The 23,884-nt window shown below is 34.8% G+C and overlaps 1 protein-coding gene across 1 annotated transcript in view; it reads right to left on the bottom strand.

Moving 5' to 3' along the window:
• Positions 1-1,930: 1,930 nt before the first annotated feature.
• LOC114245102 (putative transporter slc-17.2) overlaps positions 1,931-23,884 on the bottom strand; it is a 29,435-nt gene continuing 7,481 nt past the window's right edge. Inside the window, exons 2-9 of the mRNA XM_028177113.2 lie at positions 18,635-18,761; positions 14,529-14,613; positions 12,752-12,994; positions 11,103-11,274; positions 9,508-9,653; positions 6,692-6,912; positions 5,544-5,844; positions 1,931-4,952 (exon numbers count right to left, since the gene is read on the bottom strand). Coding sequence (XP_028032914.2) covers positions 4,761-4,952; positions 5,544-5,844; positions 6,692-6,912; positions 9,508-9,653; positions 11,103-11,274; positions 12,752-12,994; positions 14,529-14,613; positions 18,635-18,761 — 1,487 coding nt within the window. The 3' untranslated portion in view covers positions 1,931-4,760. The remainder of the gene's footprint in view (positions 4,953-5,543; positions 5,845-6,691; positions 6,913-9,507; positions 9,654-11,102; positions 11,275-12,751; positions 12,995-14,528; positions 14,614-18,634; positions 18,762-23,884) is intronic.

The raw sequence follows: 23,884 nt of genomic DNA, 5'->3' as shown, positions 1-23,884 counted from the left end.
TAGCATTACGTACAGTTGAGAACTGTATTGACTAATATAGCACGTGTAAACTGTATTACTAAATAATATGAAATGTATTATATAGGCGTTACATAACATAATAAGAGGCAAACATTTTTAAAAGCAACTTAAAGCAAACTTGCTGTTTTCTTTCGAGTTAGCAACGGCTACAGATAGATAGATTCTAATTCAAGGAAGAGGTCCTTAAAATCTGCATAACAGTTTTGTATTTTTTTCTTTAATTGGTTTCAATCTAAAATTTCTCGTTTGCATTCCTTTAAATTGAATTTATTATAATCATTTAATATTCCGGTTTACTTAGTTAGTATGAATTGTTGATATTGTTGTAGTACGTATAGATAAAAAAAAACTTTACAATTCATTATTTTTGCATTTTTTTCTTTTCGCGACACGCTGTATATAGAAATCATCTAAAAAATTCTCACAGTTACACGTGAAAAACGCTCTTGTATTTCTTATCAAAGCCTACATTGTCCTTGCTCTTGCCTATCGATACTACTATCATTGAAGTTTCAATAGATAAATATTAGATCAAAAGATTACAGACAGTAAAATGATATGAAGACAAAATCTACAGCAGAGGGACATTTTTCAAGAACATCTTATCTAGAAATTATGTAACCCATATATACATATATTGTAGTAAGATCGAAAGATAAAAACGACGTCATTTTCCAGGTAATATTAGCTTATAATTTAATATGTGCAGATCACTCAAAGCCCTTTAAGACTAAGGTTTTCTTTTTTTTTTATGACATAGAATCTACCTATGGTAAACTTTCGATACCATTTTTTTTTAAATGCCGTGGTAATTTTTTTACATTTAAAACATGCCAATAAAAATCGGATCTATTCTAGGTTTTAAGTCTCTACGTCAAGCGTCAGTGATCTCCGTGCAGAGAATATTAAAATAGGATTTCTTTTACACAAGTGCTGTATGTTATAGCTGGATTATATAAATACAAAGAATAACACCATTAGCTACGATACCCAAGCCTCTTTAACATAAATATGTGCACCTAATTATTTAACTTCCATCAACACAAAGTATCCAAAATAATTGAATTAAGTTAAAAAAATACTGCGGATAAATGACAAAATTTTGTTGTGAGCAAACTGTTCTGTTTTGTAAAATGTGAATCGTTTGATTTTGATTGATCATCTATACACATAAATAAAATTGGAGTGTCTGTTTGTAATATTGAAATAGCCTCTTTTTACTACATGCATATGAATATATATACGGTACATACACCAAAATAACATTTTATACAATTTTTGTCTTTCTGTTTGTTCCGGTTAATCTCTGGAACGGCGCGAACGATTTTGACAGGACTTTCACTGATAAGTAGCTGATGATTTAAGGAGTAGCTTAGGCTACTTTTTTTGACTAGCTTCGCCCCGCGGCTTCACCCACGGTTATTGTCGTACCGGGACATCGCGGGACTAAGCTATCAATAATCAATAATAAAAATTAATGTTTCCGAAGCGAAGCGAGGGCGGGTCGCTAGTACATAATAATATCTGTCGTCAGATAGTTCACGTCAGTTAAAGTATCTTCGCCTCATTTGATCTTGGTCAGAGTCTATCGCTTTGTTATTGTTGTTTGACATACGGGGCCTGGGTACACTTGTTGTGGTCTAACATTTGAACCATCATGCATCTATGACATGATGAATCCTAAACGAAACGGCCTGACTGTAGGCATCGGTATAGGTGTACCCATGGTTTTACTGAGGTCTATGAGCGTCGAGGACCACTCACGATTAGGTGGGCCTTGTTCTACTGCAAATAAAAATCAGCCATTTGTTAATTTTTCCTCTCCTTTGGTTTTCTCTAAAAGACAAAAAAATATCGATACAGCATTAAAACGAAGGATGAGGAAATGAAGCCAGAAAAACAAATTACATTCAGTTAAATTATTTAATTTCACGTCATACATTTCATAAATCACAATTAAATTCATTACAATCACAGTATAAAATCAGCAATTTTACAATTAAGTACATATTTGAAAAATTAAATTCGATAATAACATTTTGATAACCACTCGTATGATATTTTATGTGATTGATATATTATGTATGTTTAAAATCTAGTTATATATTTACAAAAAACAGCTGTCTTCTTTAACATATTTTAGGTCGAATAGCAAAATGTAATTTTTCCAGAGAAAAAAATCCTCTGATGTCTATGCTTTCATTTTTTACACAATCATGAATATTATTAGTTTTTTTATATTTTTTAAACCAAGTAAACGTTTCTTTTTAGAAATTGTATTGCTGTGTTTTCTGTCAAACTACCACAAAAAGAGAGCGAAAGAGACAACTATGTTTCGGTTTGAAAGTATGTAAAAATTTTAACATTTTATGTGTATATTTTTACTTTTATTTTTTATGTGTATATTTTTACATGAAAGAATAAAATGCTTTTGCGGATGCCTAAAAACGGCAAAAAAGGGTCCAACCTGGTAATTTGAGAAGGTTCCTAATTTTTATAATATTTAATTTACAAACAAAAAACTTAATATAGTTAGCAGCAGCAACATAACACAGGTGAAATTTTGAAATCTTCGTGACCTAAAAGGACAATACGCCTGGTTTTTTTTTTTTTATGATTGTAGTATTACTGGTGGCCCGGAGGCCTTTCCAGTTTCACCAGGACAGGACAATACGCCTGGTGCATTCGTATCGGTGATACGACTGTGCCGGTGTTGAAATTCTACTGGCAGTTACCATTTTTGCAAATGAAATACGTTAGTCACTTTACGAATGAATTGCACGATGAAGGGAAAATATGTTGTAATCAAAATGAAACGCGAAAAAAAGAATTATGATTTGCGTAATTACTGGTAGTGGCACGACTTGTGAGCCCGCATGTGTTGGTACCACTATACAGCGTATTTCTAGTAAATGTGCCATAATATGTTTCAGTTTGAAGGGTGGGGTAACCATTGGACTGTAAAAACTGAGACCTAGAACTCATGTCTCAAAGAGGGTGGCGGTATTTGCCTTGTTGATGCCTATGGGCTTCGGTAACCACCTATCTCGCCCGCCCATATAAGCAATAAACAAAGATGGAAATAGGCCATATCATATCATCGCGTTTACGTTTGGTAATGCGAATTACAAATTAGTTTTGAATACGCTAAGACATATCTTAACCGAGTTATTAATTTACATTACAATTGCATACCTTTATAGGTATTATTCATTCCAAATTATTATGTATTTGTTCCTATAATCAGGTTTTTTTACACTAAGTTATTTCTTCACATCGATCTAGGTAATTTATGATACCACATTTTGTCAAATTTGTGTTTGGACAGCGTCTTATTTGTAATAAATACTATTTTTATTTAATATTAAATCTACATCAATTCCTACTATTAGTTATATTGCAAATATACTTACTAATTTATCTGTCCGATTTTAAAATTTTGACTCTAAATAAAATACAAAAAAAAAATTAAATAAAAATTCATTTACACTTCTATCACAAAATCAATCACGCGTGTCAAATTAAATTCTCGACATTAGAGCATAAAAGTTCTATTCTTAACGACTTTTCGTCGAAATCGTTTCGATACGCTAGAACCATTTCAGAATAAATATGTTCAAATCATCGAAATCCTGACTTTATTGCTTTAATGTCGAGAACAGTAAATTGAAATTAGTTAATAGTAAAATTCACTAAGAATATATTTTTTATTTATTTACACTGGTAAATTATTATTAATCGGCGTTCTGAAACGAAATACAGGGTGTTCCCGAAAACTAAGATAGATAAACGGACATGAACTCTGACCTTAAAATGACATTCTAAAATCGTCAGGGTTTTAGAATTCAAGTTCAGACTGGGCACAGAGCAGTCATATTCATGTGAATAGTAAACGTATCCCAAAACAAACACAGGTAGAACTAATGTTTCATAATACGAGAGCACGAAAATTAAGTACTAAGTAATATCTTGTACTGCTTTTTGATTTGCACGCAATGCACTACAATTTGCAATTGATTGACGTGTCAACTCTACGGTCTTAAGGAAACGCGGGCTGCCAGGTTCCCAGGTTAGTAGTTTAGTATACATCTTTAGAAACTGTGTACACCCTGACTAATTTTACCCGAAATCTGGAATGTGAAACTGAGAATGAAGAGACTAATTCAGTATACTTTGCTTGCCAGTTAGATATAGCCATTACAGACAGACATTCCGGACATCAAATCCTATCGAGCTTGTTCCAAATTATATGACAAGTATAAGCAATCGAGGCTTCACTTTTGAAAATGATAAATTCTTCGACATTACCTCTTTTTTTCTGTTTCTGAAAGCACCATTTATCAAATTTGAAGTACGTAGATGGATTTGTGTTTCTGTTTCAATTTATTTTCGATACAATGGAAATAGGAGATATTAATAATGAAGATATAAAACAACGGTTTCTGCTCTAAATTGGTTATACGAAAAGTATAGGGACGACATTACAAAGCATAAGTTGCTAGATTTTGTTGGTATCATGCAAGCTGATTTTCGCGGAACTCAGGTCAATAGCTGGCAAGAGGGGCTCATAAGAAATAAGGAAGTATTTCGCTTCGGAGGTCAAATTCCGATTCGCGTCACCGAGACAGCTCACAAAATAACTATAAAAATAAGAAGTTCATAACTATCAAATATGAATAACAAGTTAATGATCTTACTGCGTCTTAAATTTAATCTTAATCTAAATATTTACTAAAATTTTATGTTTTTGGAGGGATCGCGATGGTTGTCTCGTTGGAGTCGTTGGGCCGTTTGTCTTCTTCCTCTTCAACGGGCGCCACGTAATTCCAAGATTGAGTGTCGCCGGTACCGAAAAGTATGAAATACCCGGCCGAAGCTATGTACAATGATGCTCCTGTTATGAATACTGGACGCCATTCAGCAAATCCATTCTGTAAAGGAATATTTAAAAAATATATAAGATAATCTGTCGTATACCTTGAACAACGTTTGAGGCGCCGGTCCGAAGTACCTTATTGTGGATACGCCAAATTACAAACCCAGAAGCAGGCGTCAATATCTATATAAACTATATACCCATCTATATGTGTAATTACCTCAGCGTATTCGCAATAAAGTTATAGACTTATATGGATTGACAATTAATAAAAATAATAAAATCAACGATTTCCTTAAGTAATGAGTTCTCGATATTTCGGCGGTGTTTCCAAGCGTCATGATCATGGGTGATATCTATTGTGAGTCCGTAAGGGTAGTTTCAGCCTCTTGTCAACTGCGTAGCAATATATACACATTCTGCTGTGAAGAGTTAGAGTGTACTCCAAAACTGAGACTTGAACCTTAAATAGCAAAGGGGGTGAGGTGATGTCACGGAAATTGTAACATTTAAGAGCCAACAACCCACCAATTACAAACCAACTGAACCATAGAGTTGTTCTACTAATTTGTAGTTGGGAAAAACCTGTTTATACAATTATAAAATGTTTGAAAAATATTATCGACTATTATCGAAATAGAATTACCCCGTTCTTTGTAAAGTGCGCAGTGACCAAAGGAGTAACGAATCCAGCTGTGTTACCGATTCCATTCGCAATTCCATAGAGGGTTCCGGCAAAGTTCGGAGCCAGATCCTGATGGTTGACCAAGTTGGTGAGTGTGGCCGCACCGTTAGAGCCCATTGAAAACGTGATAAGAACAACAGATAAAATAGGAGCACAACCCGTATAGCCTAAGGCTATGAGTAATAATCCAGGAACGACATGGGAGAACAGACAGAAGAATTTTCGCATGAACGTTGTTGATACCACGTTTTGACGAACGATTCTGAAAACAATAAATTGAAATGTTACTAGCTACTACTAAAATAATACACATTTAAGATAGTAATTCAAATTTATACTAGTTTTTTTTTTTCCTACCTAAGCTGAGAGCCTTGAGAGGCTATTTCAGCGTAACCTTAACTAGTAGGTGAGCTCACGGGGCTCAAACCTGACGACGTTGCTAACACGAACCCTAGCAAGAGCCGTGCTTCGCAGAACCTACCAGCGGATCAGAAACGCGACCCACTGAGAAGATCCGGCGAGAAACTCAGCGGGCTGTGTCTGAGGGTTAATTTTTTCGCCGAGTCCTTCGTCGCAAGCGACGGGTTCGACGGGATCGATGACACATACTAGTGCTATTAATCTAAATGTATAAAAGTCTATGTGTTTGTGTATCTTCTTTGTAAAAGCAAAAATCCGAAACGACTAGACTAGACCGATTGCGATAAATCTTTCAGGAAATATTCAAATTGGCTTAGCGCGCGATCCTGTGAGAAGGATCGCTACCATCAAATCAAAGATCGGCCAACAAAGCAGGTCAGATTTCACTACTTCGTGCTACATAGTATAAAACAAAGTCGCTTTCTCTGTCCCTATATCTGTCCCTATGTATGCTTAAATCTTTAAAACTACGCAACGGATTTTGATGCGGATTTTTTTAATATATAGATTGATTGAAGAGGAAGGTTTATGTGTATAATAACATCAATTAAATAGTGGAGAAATCAATAATAAATTATAGTTTCCGAAGCGAAGCGAGGGCGGGTCGCTAGTGCTTAATAAAGGTAACAAACATATACAACATACGTACATATCAAAACAAACTTTAAATAAGACTGTTTTGGTATTACCTGTCTCCAATAGCTCCGAAAACGAGTGAGAAGCACATTCTTGCTAGATACGGTAGCGAGGACAAAGTTCCGGTCGACGTCAAGTTAAAGCCTAAAGCGCTGGAGACGAACTTAGGCGCTGCAGTCATCACGAAATACAAGCCCCAATTGTTGCCGTAATGCAGGATCACCATTGCCAAAAAGGGGAACGATGTAAAGATTTTCTTAAACGGTGGTACGAACTGTTGAAAAAAACTGTGCTTATAAAAGGGTTTTTTTTTTTTTTTTTTTTTTATAGTTGAAAGTTTACTGGTGGCCCGAAGGCCTTTCCAGTTTCACCAGGACAGGTGGGCGAGCAAAGGCTCAGCCAAGAGGGGTGGGATTTGCTAACAACTGCCCGAACGCCTCCGAAGGAGACCTAACAACTCAAGAGCAATTGTTTCGCGAATGAATCTACTACCGGATCGGAATCGCGACCCGCTGAGAAGATCCGGCGAGAAACTCAGCGGGCTGATGCATGGGTTAGGTTGCACGTCGACCTCTTTGTCGAGTTCGACGAGTACGGTTACCGGGGTCCCTAAGCCTGCCCCTAGTATTAGAGCTGAAGGCATCTAATGCAAAGGTTATTGGATCTGATGGATCCGTAAGGACGTGTCTAGGGCGTCGACGGTGACTGGCTCCTGCATGATCAGGATTCGGAGAGTAGTCAGCGGCGGCAACGATAAGGCGATTATCATGACGTATAAAAGGGTCTACGGGTGGTATTCAGTGGAAATTGTCATTGAAATTGATTTATTTGTCTCGCGCATGATCATCAATCATTGATGGTATGCCAGAAACTGTCAATGTAAAATAAAAAAATAAAATAATAATAATGTAAAATAATAATAATAAAAATAAAATAATTATAATAATAAAAATCAACAACGATTGTACAAAATGCTAACCCAGTCCTTTGTATGTATAGTTTAGATAGCATAAAATAGATATCAGAGCAGACGAATAAAAAAAGACTTACACAAATATTATTCTAAAATTCTTTTCGTAATGTTTTCTGTGTTTTATCCTGTTTTTATGTTATAAATGATATTATCAAGAAGAATGATCAAGAAGAATTCACGTGTTATTTGCCAAAACGATCACGAAATACATGTTTCTTTAACGTGCTCAAAATTCTATCTGTAAGCGGCTAGGCTATCTCAATCATGAATGTTTTATTTAAATTATGTTATATGACAAATTACAAGGTCTAATGTTTTGTTTTGCAAACAAAGATATATACATCAGTAGCTACTTTTCATGTAATTTCATCCATACTATTGATGACAATATCAACAATCCATCTAATAATGCATTAGTAATGTTAAGGGACACCAATTTCACTTTTTACACGCTTTATATTAGCTTCACTTGTATGATTGCATGTTTGTAACTGACTCCTTTAGACGCGATTTTGACCCACTTTAAACGGCCAGATTTCATTCAAACTTTGTAGATTTATCGAGGACCGATGACAATACACTAATTTGATAAGATTATTCCATTATTCAATTTGCAAAATAAGATTTTTGCCAATTTATATAATTTTTATCTATAGTCGATAAGGCAGGAATTGATGTTAAAGTACTTAATAGTTTTAAAAATACACTTTTATAGAAAATTTAACTAAAAAATGAAAAATAAATAATTATTTAAAAAAACACGCTTTATATAAAATCCAACTAAAAAATAGAAAATAAATTTTAATATATTTAAATTGAAATATTTTTACCTTTTTAAGATATTATTATTGAAATAATAATTCTTCTACTTATATCTGTCAGAAAAATATTTAACTATAACAAATAGCAACATGCACCCCACGCTTTTTTTACAATAAAATATATTTTACACTATTTCCAATTTAAATTTATTGAAATTTATTTTCGATTTTTAGTTGAATTTTAGATTATATAAAGCGTGTTTTTTAATTTTTTTAAACTATTATTTTTATCAACACTAATAATACTAAATATAACACCGATTTTGAATTAACACTTTTCAAAATAAAGAAAAAAAAACAGAGCTAATATCTAAAACAAAACACTTAAAAATACCGATAGAGTATATTGTAATTCTTTTTTATGTAGGAGTTATTACTGGTGGCCCGAAGTCCTTTCCAGGATAGGTGGGCGAGCATAAGCTCAGCCAGGAGCGGTGGGATTTGCTAACAGCTGCCCGAGTGCCTCCGAAGAAGACCTAACCGCTCAAAGGCAGCTACTTCGTGAATGTATTACTACCGGATTGGAATCACGATCCGTTGAGAAGATCCGGCGAGAAACTCAGCGGGCTGTTGTATGGATTGGGTTGCACCTCAAACTCTTTGCCAAGTTTGACGAGTACGTTTAAAAGTAGTAGTTTAATTATTGTAGAAATATTTTTTTACACAGATACATGTAAAACAGACAATCATTGACTGGAAATAAGATAAATAAATAGCTGCGGTAAACAAATTGTTTCAATACAAATATGTGTATATAATTCTAACATAACGTCAACAGATTTATATTTTCAAAAAACATTGAGTAATTAAAAATGTATAGTTGTCAAATTTTTTTTTTTTTGTTTGTATCATGCAACTCTGTTGAGGTTTATATCTGTTGTAAGATAATTTATAACTATTGACCTTGTTAGTCAATGACCCCGGCTACTGTGTCGCATTCGGTTTTCGATCGGAATTAGTATTTTAGTTGAAGATATTTGGCATTCAGTTTCGTTAAAGTGTGCAAAACTATGATTTACCAAATAAATTATCGATTGATTATATTATACTGATTTTTATTTAACCGCTGATTTACCTTTGAGTCTTTCGAACTGTGCTGTACTTTATCGCCGAGGGCTTCTAAAATGTACTGCTTCTCTGTTTCCGAAATACGTGGATGTTGTACTGGCGAATCGTATACCAAGAACCACCAAAAAACGCACCATACAATTGCGATAATACCTGAAAAATACATTAGTTTTATTGTTTGAAAAATAATTAACCAAAAAAATCGTTTTGTGAACCGACGATCGTATACCGAAATTTATTAATCCTACCGTTAATATTGCAGATGTATCTTGGTATATTTATATATATATATATCTTACTTACTTATAAGATTCTCAATCGTACTTTCATATCAGAAACAAGCTTCGTGAATTTGATTCGATGAGTGATACAATGAGTCGTAAATTATTATGATTACAATGGTAAGTTGATGTTGTTTCTGTACAAAATCATTAGAAAACATAGTACATTATTATGTGATCCCACTATACATCCTATTACATAAATTTTGTATAAGTGTTTCAGCACGTTCATCTTCCCATTTAATAAAAACATTTTTCAATTTCACTCAAATTCTGAGTCAAGTTTGAACCCGAATGAAATTGACGGTACACAAATGTAAGAAATGATATTATTACTTAGCGGCTTCATAGAATTGGTGAAACCTAATAAGTTTTTGTTATTAATTAGACCTCTTATTAGACCTATCGACTACGAAATGTTAATTGCCAATGAAGACAATCAGGGAACAATATTGACAGTTTTATTATTTATTTATTTCAATAAATTTTGGTCTTCTATATCGTTTTTGTACTAAAGATACAGGTGGTTCAAATGCATTAAAATTAATTCGAAAAATTCGTTCCATTCCAAGGATAAGTCTTTGTTATACACTACTAACCATAAATATATTTTCTGTGCTGTAGTTTTTAATTCCAAATATTTAACACCGGTTTGAGCCCCGTGAACTCACTTACTAGTTAAGTTTACGCTGAAATAGCCTCTCAAGACTTAGATTAGGTAGGGGAGGAAAAAAACAAATATTTTAAGCCTATATAAAGTAACAAAGATTCGTTTTTAACCGAAACGCAACAATTATCGTGAAACTACATGTTGCGTATTCCAATGAGAAATTCCTTAACACGTCTGATAAGAGTATTGGTTCGTTCGCAGCCATAACAAATTGTAGCACCGTAAACACATCACGCGTCAATTAGCTATGTAGAAATCTGGAGTTTTAAACTACCGTAGAATGCAAATAAGTGTAAGAAAGCTAATTTATTTGAACAGTAAATTGTGCTCGGGGAGGTTCAAACGTGCTTCAAACGTGTCTATTATTTTAATTTTTATCAGATCAATTGAGAACTGCAAGAAAAAACAATAACTTCACCGAATTAGACAAAAATTTAAAACCTATGTATTTTCTCGTTAACAATTTGAAAAGATGCGAAAAATATGCGAATTCATGACTCACTTAGCATTAAAGAGTAGATTAAATTACGATAAGCGTCTATAAAGATTAAGTCAATTATATTTAAGTCATAACATTAATTCGTGTAATTACAAAAAATATGCTTAGCCAAAATTTAAAAAAAAGAACTTAAATCTCAATCTCTTGTATACCTGGTACGTAGAACGCATAGTCCCATCCAAAGTTTTCAATCAATGGTCCTGTGAGTGACCACGTGACCACAGTACCGATGGCTCCGCCCAGCAAACCACTAACAAATTTGCCCTTCTCGGCCGGCGGGGCCCAGTGAGCAAGCAGAGCATGAAGGGACGGGAACAAAAAACCCTGTTTCAAACAAAACAAATCCCAATAGCGTTTTTCAATATCGTCTTACAAATATTTGATTAAAAAAAAAACCTATTGTTGAAATAAAAACAAACACAAGAGAAAATTTTCCTTTTTTCCATTTAACAAGACAAATGGTCAAGTCTGAAATTGACGATTTTACTAATTAATCAAAATTACGAGAATAAAAATTCTATGATAATCAAGTAATCAAAATTCTACGAGTCCATTGGTTTATTTAAAATACAGTCAAACCTGGGTAAGTGAGAACTGGATAAGTGAGAAAACTCTATAAGTGAGAGTAATAGCCAGGACCCGTCATTTTAAGCTCCCAAAACCTCTATTAGCGAGAAACAGAAACCTCTGTAAGAGAGAGTCGTTTTTCTCTTATGAACCTCCGTAAGTGAGACTGCTACTTATCTATACCTCTATAAGCGACAGTCGAGCTTTATTTTTTTATATTATTTAGGAGGAACAAATGACAAAACAAATTACAAATTTAACATCTACTATTTTATGACTCATTCTTAACTTTCATGGAACTTCCTACCGTTGTTTTTGTATTGTTTTCTCGTCAATATTGAACCCATTCTATGTCGTGGAACCAAATAACGTTGTTATTTTGTTGCATTATTTTTGAATGGATACGCGTCCTGTTTGTCGGACTTACTCAGTTTATCGTTTACCAATTGCGAAGGAAAATTCTGTTCTGTATCATGTCAAAACGGAAAATTAAAGTACTGTCTTTCAGTGATAAACTTAAAATAGTGAATGCGTTTGAATCCGGAAAATCGCGAAATGAAATTCAGAGGGTGCATTAGCGAGAAACTCGGGTTAGTGAGAAACCTCTATAAGCGAGAATGAGATTGTGCTCCCTTGAACTCTCGCTTATCCAGGTTTGACTGTATATATTTCTGTTTTCAGTCCAATACGTAATGTTTATGATGTAAATTATTCAAAACCGAAACTTCAGTTTCTTTTAGCGATATTTTTGTTTGTCTCAATGTATAGCGAAGCGGAATTGAGGTATGAAAAAAAAAACAATCAAGGCATAACATTTACGATATGTACCATTCCACCAAGTACCATACCAAGTAATCATAAATAAACATTAAGTTGGAATATAATTCTAGTGTAATATTGTTGCATCAGCATAAAACATTCTTCCGAGTATTTCCGAGATACATTTTCATTCGTAATTAACGTAAAAATTTCTTATACTTATTTAGAAAATTAATCTTTATTGATTAAGAAAGAGAATAATTTCATAGTGTTTAAAAGACGTATTATCGTGAAACGAAGTGCGCAGTTTTTGTATCTAAAAGGAAATTTAGCTGGACTACTGCGACAAAAAAATACAAATATTTCATATCTGTAATACTTAACTTATGCTATTATCAAATCTACTGTAGCCGAACAAAAAAAACAGTAAAATTCCTTGTGACATCTTAATTAAAAAATACTCTGAAAAAATTACCCCTGCCAGTCCGATTATAAATCGCAGAGCTACCAACATCATGTAATGTAGCCGAGCTGCTTGTGGACTGAGAATCGTCAATAATGCGCTGATCAGCATCGTGGTGAAGACCAGCTTTCTTGGTCCCCAGAATTCAGCTGCAGTTCCACTGAACACGCTAGTGATGGCATAACCCCAGAAGTAGCCGGATAACACGTAGGCCTGTTCTTGTGTTGTCCACGTGAAGGTCACAACGTCTTTTGGCTGCATCGTAAAAACAAAAGACATTAGTTTCGGTACTTAATCAGCTATTTCCTACTTACTGAATTAAATTCAATGAATTTTTGCAACAAACAAAATGTATTATGTAATCAATAAAATCCCAGATTTTTATAAACTATTTAAATGCTCGCATTACTAATCCATGGTACACATCAGTGGGCACAAATTCAGGAAACCGTACCGTTGATGGGTACGGTCCGAGAATGCACTTTTTTCCCTAACTTTTCTCTGGTAGTTAAAGGGCCACCTACGCTATGGCTATGGGTATTTCGATCGTCGTATTTTTCATCTTAAACAACGAGTTCGAGAGTGGGTTTGGCGGATCCCATAAACCATAAGCCGCCGTCGCCAGAGTGGGATATGTAACTAGTGACGGCCACGATAAGAGGGTTATCGTGACTCGCCGCTTTGTCGAAGTAGCGTTGTGACACTTCCTTTTGATACTTACGAATTGAAGTCGTCTTGATGATCGAATGAATGCATAGTAGGAAATACACAGAGTATAAAATTGTAAAATGATGAACCGAATTCAATTAAACATTTTTTTATAATCGTCGTAACTTTCAATAAAACAAGTTCTAACGAACAAAAAAACTATATACCTTAAATCACATTTAAATAATAACATTTAGATGGTTTTTTCCCACGAACATTACACCAGTACGATTATACAAAAAAAAAACAATAGAGCGTAGGTTTTTCATCATTTACATTAACCATTTATGTAGGTATAAATAGCGAATGGACTCTTTGTCTTTGCAATAAAGTTTTTAAGGAGACCAAGATGGCGTTATTTGTAGAGATTGAGTAGTTTTACGCATTGGATTGTTTCACGTGATACTTCAACTACATCATATACTTATGATTGTTTCCTTTGGACAGCTCGCCGAGAATCAAAAAGCCTCGTCCTTCCATAAAGCCCTTATCATAATAATTGAATTTAGCGGGATATACGTCAACCTTTTATAAAATAAGAAATTGCAAAAAATATCACAACTAACTTTAAAGAAAAGAATTGAATACGATCATAATTATTTCAGAATTGGCACAAGTCGTTTTGAGGACACACTTGCGTTACGATTCATATTATGTTATTTCATGTAAAGGAATATAACAATTGTGCAAAGAACTGAGAGGTCTTTCACACCTTATTTCCGACTAAATTTATTTCTACGAACAGTGTAAAACAAACACTTCAGTAATTGCTGTTATGATGTAGTCTCTATCGACTCTAACCTCTAAGGTTACTCCGATTGCAAATATTTTTACAAGAACTGAAACTATTGTTTTGCGTTTTATCCTAAGCATTTTACGAACACAGGTCAAAAGAGCCATCTTTTGCTTACAGTTTTCAAATTAAAACACCAAAACACTGTAACGCGAATTATTGAACAATTTTCTTATTATTCATTATCTTGTGCATTTCATTTAAATCTTAATTCATCTTTGTGCGATTTTCAAATCGAATACTTCCATATCAGAAGTAAATAAAGACGTAATTTAATTGCAAACGTACCTGTCGCAGGTTATGCTTCGTCACCACGGTTGTGTTGTACGTCAAGCTGTCATTGGCTAATAAGGCCTTGCATTCGCTTTTCACTCTGCGAACAATCATAACAAACCTCACTCAAATATCTCAATGACTGTTACGTTTGATTACGGGACATTAACATGTTTCGATCGAGATCTTGTTTTGAGTATTCATAAGTGATATTGATTAAGTTTACTCAATTACTTTGCGTTTGATAATCCAATACTTTGTATTACGAATGTAGGCATATTTTGGCTGTAGCCACTGATTGTGTCGAATTTTATTATGGCAATACTAACACTTCCTACTCAGAGTCCCATGGAATTTTACTAATAATATATAACATCTAAACTGGCAACCTAAAATTGGCAGTCTTTAAACAACATCGGTATGTATATTTACATTGTTAACAATATGGGCAACAATTAAATTTAATCCACATCCTACGTTTACCAAGTTAATAAAAAATACTTAGTATATTTTTATTGACACGATATACCTTTCAGTATACAATGTACACTTAATATTTATTTCAGTATTTTTTCGGTTTTCGCGTGTCGTGGAAATTGTTCAAACTACTTCTACCATCAAATTAGTTTTAATGAAATATGTATTTATTTTCTTAACAAATTTATATTTTAGTCCCAAATGAGTTTTATAATAGGTGCATCATCTGCATCAATATGATACTAAAGAATATGAAATATTCATTTAAGATGTATTGAATATACCCTTAGCTCAGAAAAAATACTGCCTTGTACTTTATATACACTAATTTAACATAAAAGAAGAATAATTTGTTCCACTTCACTTTCGTTTATTTTTGTAAGAATTGCCAAACAAAGAACAGGCGGACGGACGATCATGTGTATCAAACAACAATACTAATTACTTTAAATACACGTAAACAAACATGTCAACGACAATTTTTTTAAATGTTCCTTACACAATGGAATTATAAATGATAATTCTCAGAAAACTTTATTTTGTGAAGTTAAATTATTAGTTATTTGCAGAATAAGATTTTTCGATTGTTAATACTCAAATACTTTGAGTTATTAATTGGTCAAAACATTTATGTGTATTTGCTTTAAAAAGTTCATATTTTTTGGTCATTTCTTATTCATTTTATTCTCAATCATTTTGACACGGGATTCAAGATGAAGAATACATGTGTATATTTCACAACCAGGAAAACGTTCAAAGCAAATTTACCACGTGATTGTTTTTAACGGGTAATAAAAATTAAAGAAACCCGGTATTTAAGACGTCACTAAAATTCTCTAAAAACCAGTATTCTAAAAAACAAAAGAACAATGTCTAAGTTATTCTTTTTATCAGCAACAAATCATATCTTTTTTTTATTGCGTTTGTCGGGGAACGAATTCGTAGCTCATCTGACGTTAACCAAATGCCACCGACCATTGAGACATGAATGAAATAATTTAATGCAAATGGCATCAAAACATAGTTGTAAAATTAATTAAAATCATTTATTTATTTTATATTATTATTACTTATTTCTATCTTTAAATACTGTATATTTTATTACACTCTTTAAATAGTATTATAGAGTTAATAATTATAATAATAAAAGACGGGTAAAATAGAATAATAAATTAAAAAATTAAGCCGTTTTAATTAAATCTACGACTTCGGAAAACCGACGGAAATACTACAAAACAAAACTTTAATGCATTAAAGTCATATATTATTATATACATATGTGATTTTTATTCGTAAAGGGGCACTCAAAACTTTACTTTTATTTATTAATACAAACAAGCAAAGTCCTTTAATTAAGTATTCTCTAACGAAACGCTGAGTAAATCTAGAAATCTCTAGCATTCGAGTCAAGTCATAGTTGCGTGTTGCTTTGACCGCATTTTCGTTTTAATCATAATTATTATGGCAAACATAATTCATTTCACTTTTAGTTATTGTTTTTCTTTACAGCTTACATTTTTATGATGGTTTTACAGCTTAATTTTATTTTGTTTTGAATCCCAAACAATTGTTAACACGTATACCTAGTCAGGTCATAAATTCTGTCACATGTTTAATGTAAAATAATTGAAACAAGTTTATTCATTATGTAACCATTCATATACCAAAATGAACTTAACAAAACATAGATTCTTATGACACTAAAGTTTATTCAAAATGACCTCCGTGATTTTGAATACAGGCCTTCAATCTGCGCGGCCAGTCGTCTATCGCAGCACGAACGAGGTCCATGTCAATATCGGCGGCTGCCTTAATCAAGGATGTCTTGAGTGATTCCAAATTGGGATGAGGATTTGAGCACGCCTTTTCCTCCAAGTGTTGCCATATCTTGTAATCTAACGGATTCAAATCTGGACTGGAGGAGGGCCAGTCTTCGTGCCGGATGAAGTCGATTTCACGCGCCGCCAGCCAGTCTTGTGTGCTCTTCGCTCTATGAGCTGGCGCCGAATCTTGTTGGAATACCCAGTGCCTGTTATTGAACATGGTATGAGAAGCAGGTTCCACAAGGTTCGTCAGGACTGTATTTTGATACACAACTGCATTCGGTTTTACACCTTTCTCACAAAAATGTACCTCTGTTAAGCCCCAATAAGAAACTCCCAACCATACCATGAGCGAGGATGGAAAATGACCTCGTTGGACACGCGGAATACGGTTGCTCGCTTCTTCACTACTGTGTGCGTACACCTTATCATTTTGTTTGTTGTAGCTCTCTTCTACGGTAAAAATTTTTTCATCCGAAAAAAGAATTTCCCGATATTTTTTTCCCGCGTACCGCTTCAACAAAGCGTGGCATCTCTTCAGTCTCAGGTCCATTAGACGAGCATTCAAACGATGTCCTGTTTTTCTTCGATATGCCCGAAGCCCTAAGTCTTCATTTAACACCCTTTTCACCGTGGTTCTGCTTAACCCCATCTGAAGGGCCAACAGTTTCTTCTTACGTTTGGGAATTCTTTGAATTCGCGCCTTCACAGCTTTTATCACTGCTGGAGTCCTAACAGACTGAGGGCGACCACTTTTTGACCTGTCATCTACACTAGAGTCTTCATTGTATCGTTTGATGGTACGATAAACGAATCTTTTGGTTATATTCAAATTTTTCAGTATGTTAAAAATTTGAATTGGCGCGTAACCGCAACGATGCAACGCAATAACTGCAACACGGTCTTCTTTAAGCGTCCACTCCATATTTAAAAATGAGTAAAATTCTAAAAGTATACATTTTTATTTTCATGAACAATTCGAAATTCGAATTCAATAAACTTTTTTGTGGCCAGCATTCTAAAAGAAAAGTTTTTACTGTGTGACAATACTTATGACCTGACTAGTTACATATACACACCTGCACCTAATAACTCATTTATATAGTTTGACTGTAGACAGCGGCTTAGTCTGTTCTTGGCATTGCTGACGTCTATGGGTGACGGTAAACAAACACTCACCATCAGGTGAGCAGTACACTCGTCTGTTAACAAGGGCAAAAAAAGAACATTGAATCAATATAAAAAGCTTTTCAATTATATTCTGGAAATAATAAATAATACGTCAAAATTAAAATATAAGGATTATAAATAATGGTTTTTGGTTATAAGATTTTTGATTAACTTATTAATTAATGATTTTCTTAATAACGTCATATTGATATTATTATGAAAATACAAAAAACGAAGAAAATGTGGTATTTTATCTCTTTCGTTAACAAAAAAACAATACTATTTTTGTTAGGAAGGCTATCTATTAAGTACTTCAAATCATTTGACTGCACTAGCGGCTCGCCCCGGTTTCACACGACGGAATTAAAACAATCACACATCTATTTTTGTACCCGTGGGACAACCAAGCCTCTTCCTACCGCTGAAGAGTCTTCAAAAATCGTTTGAAAAATTACATGATATCGCGATGCTCAGGACATCCTATGGTGCAAAAAAATCACTATTGATTTTTTTTTAAATATTTAACTGTCCGATTTTGTTGAAGTTTGAGTTGGAGTTTGTTACCTTATAAAGTGTATTTAATAGATCTATAGACACATGTTTACCAAAGAGATTATTAAGCTTAAAAATAAATAAAACTATGAAACTTACGATGTTGTTGTAGATAAATCGGGGACCATGGCGATGATGTTCACGCTCATATTCACCCTCATCATATAATTCACCCAACACGCGAAGAACATCATCAGTGCAATGTTGAATCGCGCCGGCACCAGATCTGAGAAACACATTATTGAAATCAAACGTTAAGTACTTTTAAATTTTCCGACATACCCGATCCTGTGGACCGAATGGTAAACAGTCGATGTCGCCCTAAAGACGTCATTACGGGACCCGTATTAACGGTACTTTTAGGTACCTCAAGCACCGGTCACCGTCCGCGCCGAACCCGTTGCCTGTGACGAAGGGCTCGATGAGTAAATTAACCCATAGACGCAGCCCACTGAGTTTCTCGCCGGATCTTTTCAGTGGGTCGCGTCTCCGATCCGGTGGTAGATTCTGCGAAGTGCGGCTCTTGCTAGGGCCAGTGTTAGCAACACTTCGGGTTTGAGCCCCGAGAGCTCACCTACACGCTAAGGTGAAGCTGAAATAGCCTCTCAAGGCTATCAGCATAGGTAGGGAAAAAAAGTACCACTGTACGGAACAATAATTTTCTTCCTGATTCTTAATTTATCGTATGAATACAAAATTAATAATTAACAGCTGTGCGAATAAAATAATTTACTTGTTGCAGTTTTATTTTAAGTTATATACATATTACTTAATCAGTCATAATCCTTATTTTTCACTATAACATAATGTCTAATTCAATATATAATCTCAATCTCCGTTAAAGTTATTTAATTATCAATAATGATATCAAAAGGTATCACTGTATGCGATATAGAATTTTGCAATTTATTAACCAAATAATATTATTAATGTGAATATTTTTATCTAGATTAAAATAAGTAACTCATTCGTTTGAGGTAATGTAAAATAAAACTTTTCTTCCATTTTTTGCGCAACACTATTCTCGACAACAGAGCCTGCGTACGTCATGATTCGAAAATGCGGCTAGCGAAACGGCTGGTCGAGATGAATAATTAATAAACAACTTTGAACAACTATGTCTATTCCGAAATACGGAAACCGACATGTGCTTTAGCTTCAGTAAATAGATGACGTCGCAATTGTTAAGAATGCGCGACCTCGCGCAAAACCTGTAACTGCACGCGGAAAATAAACTTTCGAATACAATGTCAATATCGACCAGCCAGTTGACAAACACCGGCCACCGGTTCGTTGCACCGTACCTACAGAGCATTTGTTCCATATAACTAAGAGGTACAGAGATTAAAAACAAATTAAAAGAAGCGAAAGCGAAAGGCGATTCTTGACGTATTGAGAGCTCGAACCAGTTAAGCGAGAATCAAGACGATGGTGGATTTAATCGAACCAAATCAATATTCGCTATAGGTGACGCACGACAAAATTACTAAATCTAAAATCTAATTAGTAGTTATGTGTACAAGGTCTTAAGTTCAAGATTGAATGGAAGTAAATTAGATGTGTATTCTCAGAAACCGAAAGAATATTATTGCAAAATAACGTGTAAATGTACAGACGTGGCCTCAAGCCTCAGTATCCGACGATGACACCAAGATCAACATCTCACTCCATCACGGTTTCAATGTGTTCTGGGTTCTTGCTTGACCTCAAAACGTCGTAAAGGTCGGTCGATGAATATTTGTTGATGATTGTGTTTGTATATTCGTAGCGTTGTTTCGGAGTAACAATTAATACCTGTTTGACGAGTACATTTGAATTTGAACAGTTACTGCTATGCTTGATGGCTTGAAGGTATTCTAGAGATTAATTATTATTCTATTCTAATTGTATAATTAATGTGAAGAATACGTCAAACAGGTGTTACAATCCCAGTAAAGTAACGTTTATTGGTAAACGACTGACTCGGTGGTGCAATAGTTAGCGTCCCTGACTGATGCGCTGAGGGTCGTGGGTTCGATTCCCAAGTTGGGCAAATATTCCAGTGATGAACAGGTTTATTGCTCTTTGTCTGGGTGCTCATTGTATATATTTAAATATCAGTCTCTGGTATCCATAACACAAGGAATCCTAATTTGGGGCCGCGTGACAATGCGTGTTTTTTTTCCTAGCAATTTTTTTTAGGATTGTAAGATTATTAGTGGCCCGGAGGCCTTTCTAGTTTCATTAGGGCAGGTGACAGGGACAAGGTTTGTAAAATGTCACCTTGTTCCGAAGGGACATTTTGCTCCGCTTACAGATCATGGGGTAGAGTCTACCGAGAATAAACGCGGCACGGTCGCGGCCTAATTTTATATGCGGGCGGAATGTCATAGATGCATCCAGGGTGACTCCCAGGTACTTGACCTTTCTGGACCAGAGTATGGGTTGGCTAAAGAGGGTAATAGGGGGTGTGAGAATCCTTCTCCTAATCCGGGAGGAAATCCGTGTGCAGTTTCCACTTTGAAATAGTACCGCAGTACTTTTCGCTGGGTTAATGTCTATGCGCCATTTTCGGAACCACTGTCCTAGGGCTAGGGCTGTGCGCTGAAGTTTCCTCGCGATTAGGGACTTGTTTCTACTCGAATAATAAACAGCCGTGTCGTTGGCGAATAAGGCTAACTAGCTATTGTTTATTTTTAATTATTTATTTAAACGAGATTAGTGGTATAAGTAAATGTGTTTTAGATGCAGTAGTTCCACCTTCAATTTTTTTATCGTTTCGCGGTGGAAATAGGTATGAAGGTAGAATCAACTGTTATGAATTCACAACACGTTTTACCAGCAGATCTCTAGATTGTAATTGTAGAAATGTTAGGATAAATGCTTTTGAAACGTCTTATACCTACAACATACAGAATCATAAAATGCTTGTAATTAACGTCGAAATCACATGTAATTAATGTCCAAATTACTGTGATGTAGTAGCTTATTGTAGCCGTGACTGGCGTACAGTGTAAACTTGGTATCACAAAAGGCGTGTTCTCCGACATTGTCACAGAGGATCCATTGTTGTTGTTGTTCCCATTGTGATATCGTTTTGAAGCACTACATCGCATTGTGTGCATAATCGCTGTTTGAGTGAAGATCATAATTTACCATCCGGTTCTACGAATGAATTCCGCGAGATAGCGCACAGTAAATACCTGTGCTTGTAGAGATTGCTTACAAACAAAAAACAAATGCTTTGAATAGGTTCTGAAATTATGTTTTGTTCGCACACAATACAACCGTTGAATATGATAAACTAATCCTATTCTAATCTAGGTTACATGTTATAGTGTAATTCAAACGTGTTTAATGTTTGTAACCGGTAACGTGGTCGTAAAGTATTGTAATCCTAGAATAAACTATCAAACGTCGTATATAATTATTGAAAAAAAAAATTTTTTTCAATATCGACTATTTATCATGTTTTTAAAACGAGAATTTTTCAAATCAACTCTGATATTATACGTCGAGTAGCTCAGCTACTGTATCCGATGATTAATTAAATAAATTACGATTCTTTAACGGCAACGATAGAAGTGCAATGCGTGCAGTGAGTTTATTTTAACAAATTCAAACTTTAAGCCAGGAACCTTGACGTGTGACGTAAGCAACGCGAATGATATTCAAATTATTATTATGATTATTTTTTCTCGCTTAAGCTGAGGGTCTTGAGAGACCATATCAGCTTAGCCGGGCGAGTAGCATTCAAATGAGACAGGAGACTTCAGTGGTTTGCGTAACGGTAAGTTCGGTAAGTAAGCCTCGCGTACCGGAGTGATATCCACGTTGTGAAAGTACGTGAATGCAGGCGCTAAGGATCCGGCGGCGACCGGCGCCATCCGAGTCGCCTGTCCGGCGCCCGCGACTGGTCATCCCGTTTCTGTTTTATTTTACAGCCGCTGTTAATTTTCTATACCGGTTTTTTTAATGTGCGTTGAATTGCAAACTGCTATCGGCATTAAAATTTCTTTCTTTTCTTTCCTAGCGCGTCTGAGACGTTCAATGCCCTAAGTACAAATTAAGGTTTATAAGATGACAAATACTTTATGGCTGCGCTAAGTGAATTATTTTGACATTCGCCATTAAATACACATCATCTTTAAAACATCACATTTCTTGAGATTTTTCAATGTCAATTCGCATACAATACACGTTACGTCCTTGACATTAACAAGAAATCTTATTGTACTATTTTTGCGTCCACTATTATAAAATACGAATAGTATAGTTGAAGATAACTAAATTCTTGATTGTATTATTTCTATAACTCACGTATCATCCTTTTACTTATCATACTCTTTCACCTTTCTAAATGAAAATTCTTAGTTTGTTTTAAAATAAAACATATGTTTAGATACCGTTTTAAATTTAAGACGCTATTGAGGAACAAGGGATCTTGGGTATTGAAGAAGATGCGGCCCTGGAAAACCCTGGCCTCTTCGAGTTAGTACTACTTTGCCATCATCCATCTGTAGTAGTAACTTCCTCACCTTCTTTTCCTATATCATTTGAGTTGTATGACCAATACAACTGCTGCTTGTTGGACCTGTTCTGAGATTTGGTACCATCGCTCTGAGCATTATCAACGCGAAGCAATCACACATTCAGCTCTACAGTCCATTATAGTTTCTATTCCAATGCATGTTGCAGAATATCGATCAAATGTTGTGCTGTACGACAGTCTTTTTCCCTACCTAAGCTGATGGTCTAGGGAGACCATATTAGCGTAACCTTAATTAGTAGGTGTGCTCATGGGGCTCAAACCTGACGATGTTGCTCACACGAACCCTGGCAAGAGCCGTGCTTCGCAGAATCTACCACCGGATCGGAAACGCGACCCACTGAGAAGATCCTATCTATCCTGCCTATTTCTGTCGTGAAGCAGTAATGCGTTTCGGTTTGAAGGATGGGGCAGCCGTTGTAACTATACTTGAGACCTTAGAACTTATATCTCAAGGTGGGTGACGCATTTACGTTGTGGATGTCTATGGGCTCCAGTAACCACTTAACACCAGGTAGGCTGTGAGCACGACCACCCATCTAAGCCATAAAAAAAGAGTATTTACATTGTTCTCTATGGGCTCCAATAGCCGCTTGACATCACATATGCTATGCATCGTCTTCAAATGTCAAATAAATTTAAATTATTTACTGCATGTAGTTTTAAAACTAGGAGTCAAGCTTTTGAATTTCTTCAACAAATAAAATAAATGATGTTCACTTTGATGAAATATTTTTTGTTTCAATTCACAAAAAATATATAATAGTAGCTGCTATTATAAAATAGCAGAGATGAGCTGGACACTAAAAGTTGCTGTCTGA

This window comes from Bombyx mandarina, chromosome 03, assembly GCF_030267445.1.
Source record: "Bombyx mandarina strain Sakado chromosome 03, ASM3026744v2".
NCBI classification, from domain to species: domain Eukaryota; kingdom Metazoa; phylum Arthropoda; class Insecta; order Lepidoptera; family Bombycidae; genus Bombyx; species Bombyx mandarina.
The sequence above is the reverse complement of the archived record's forward strand: the minus strand, read 5'-3'. Positions and strand labels throughout refer to the sequence as shown.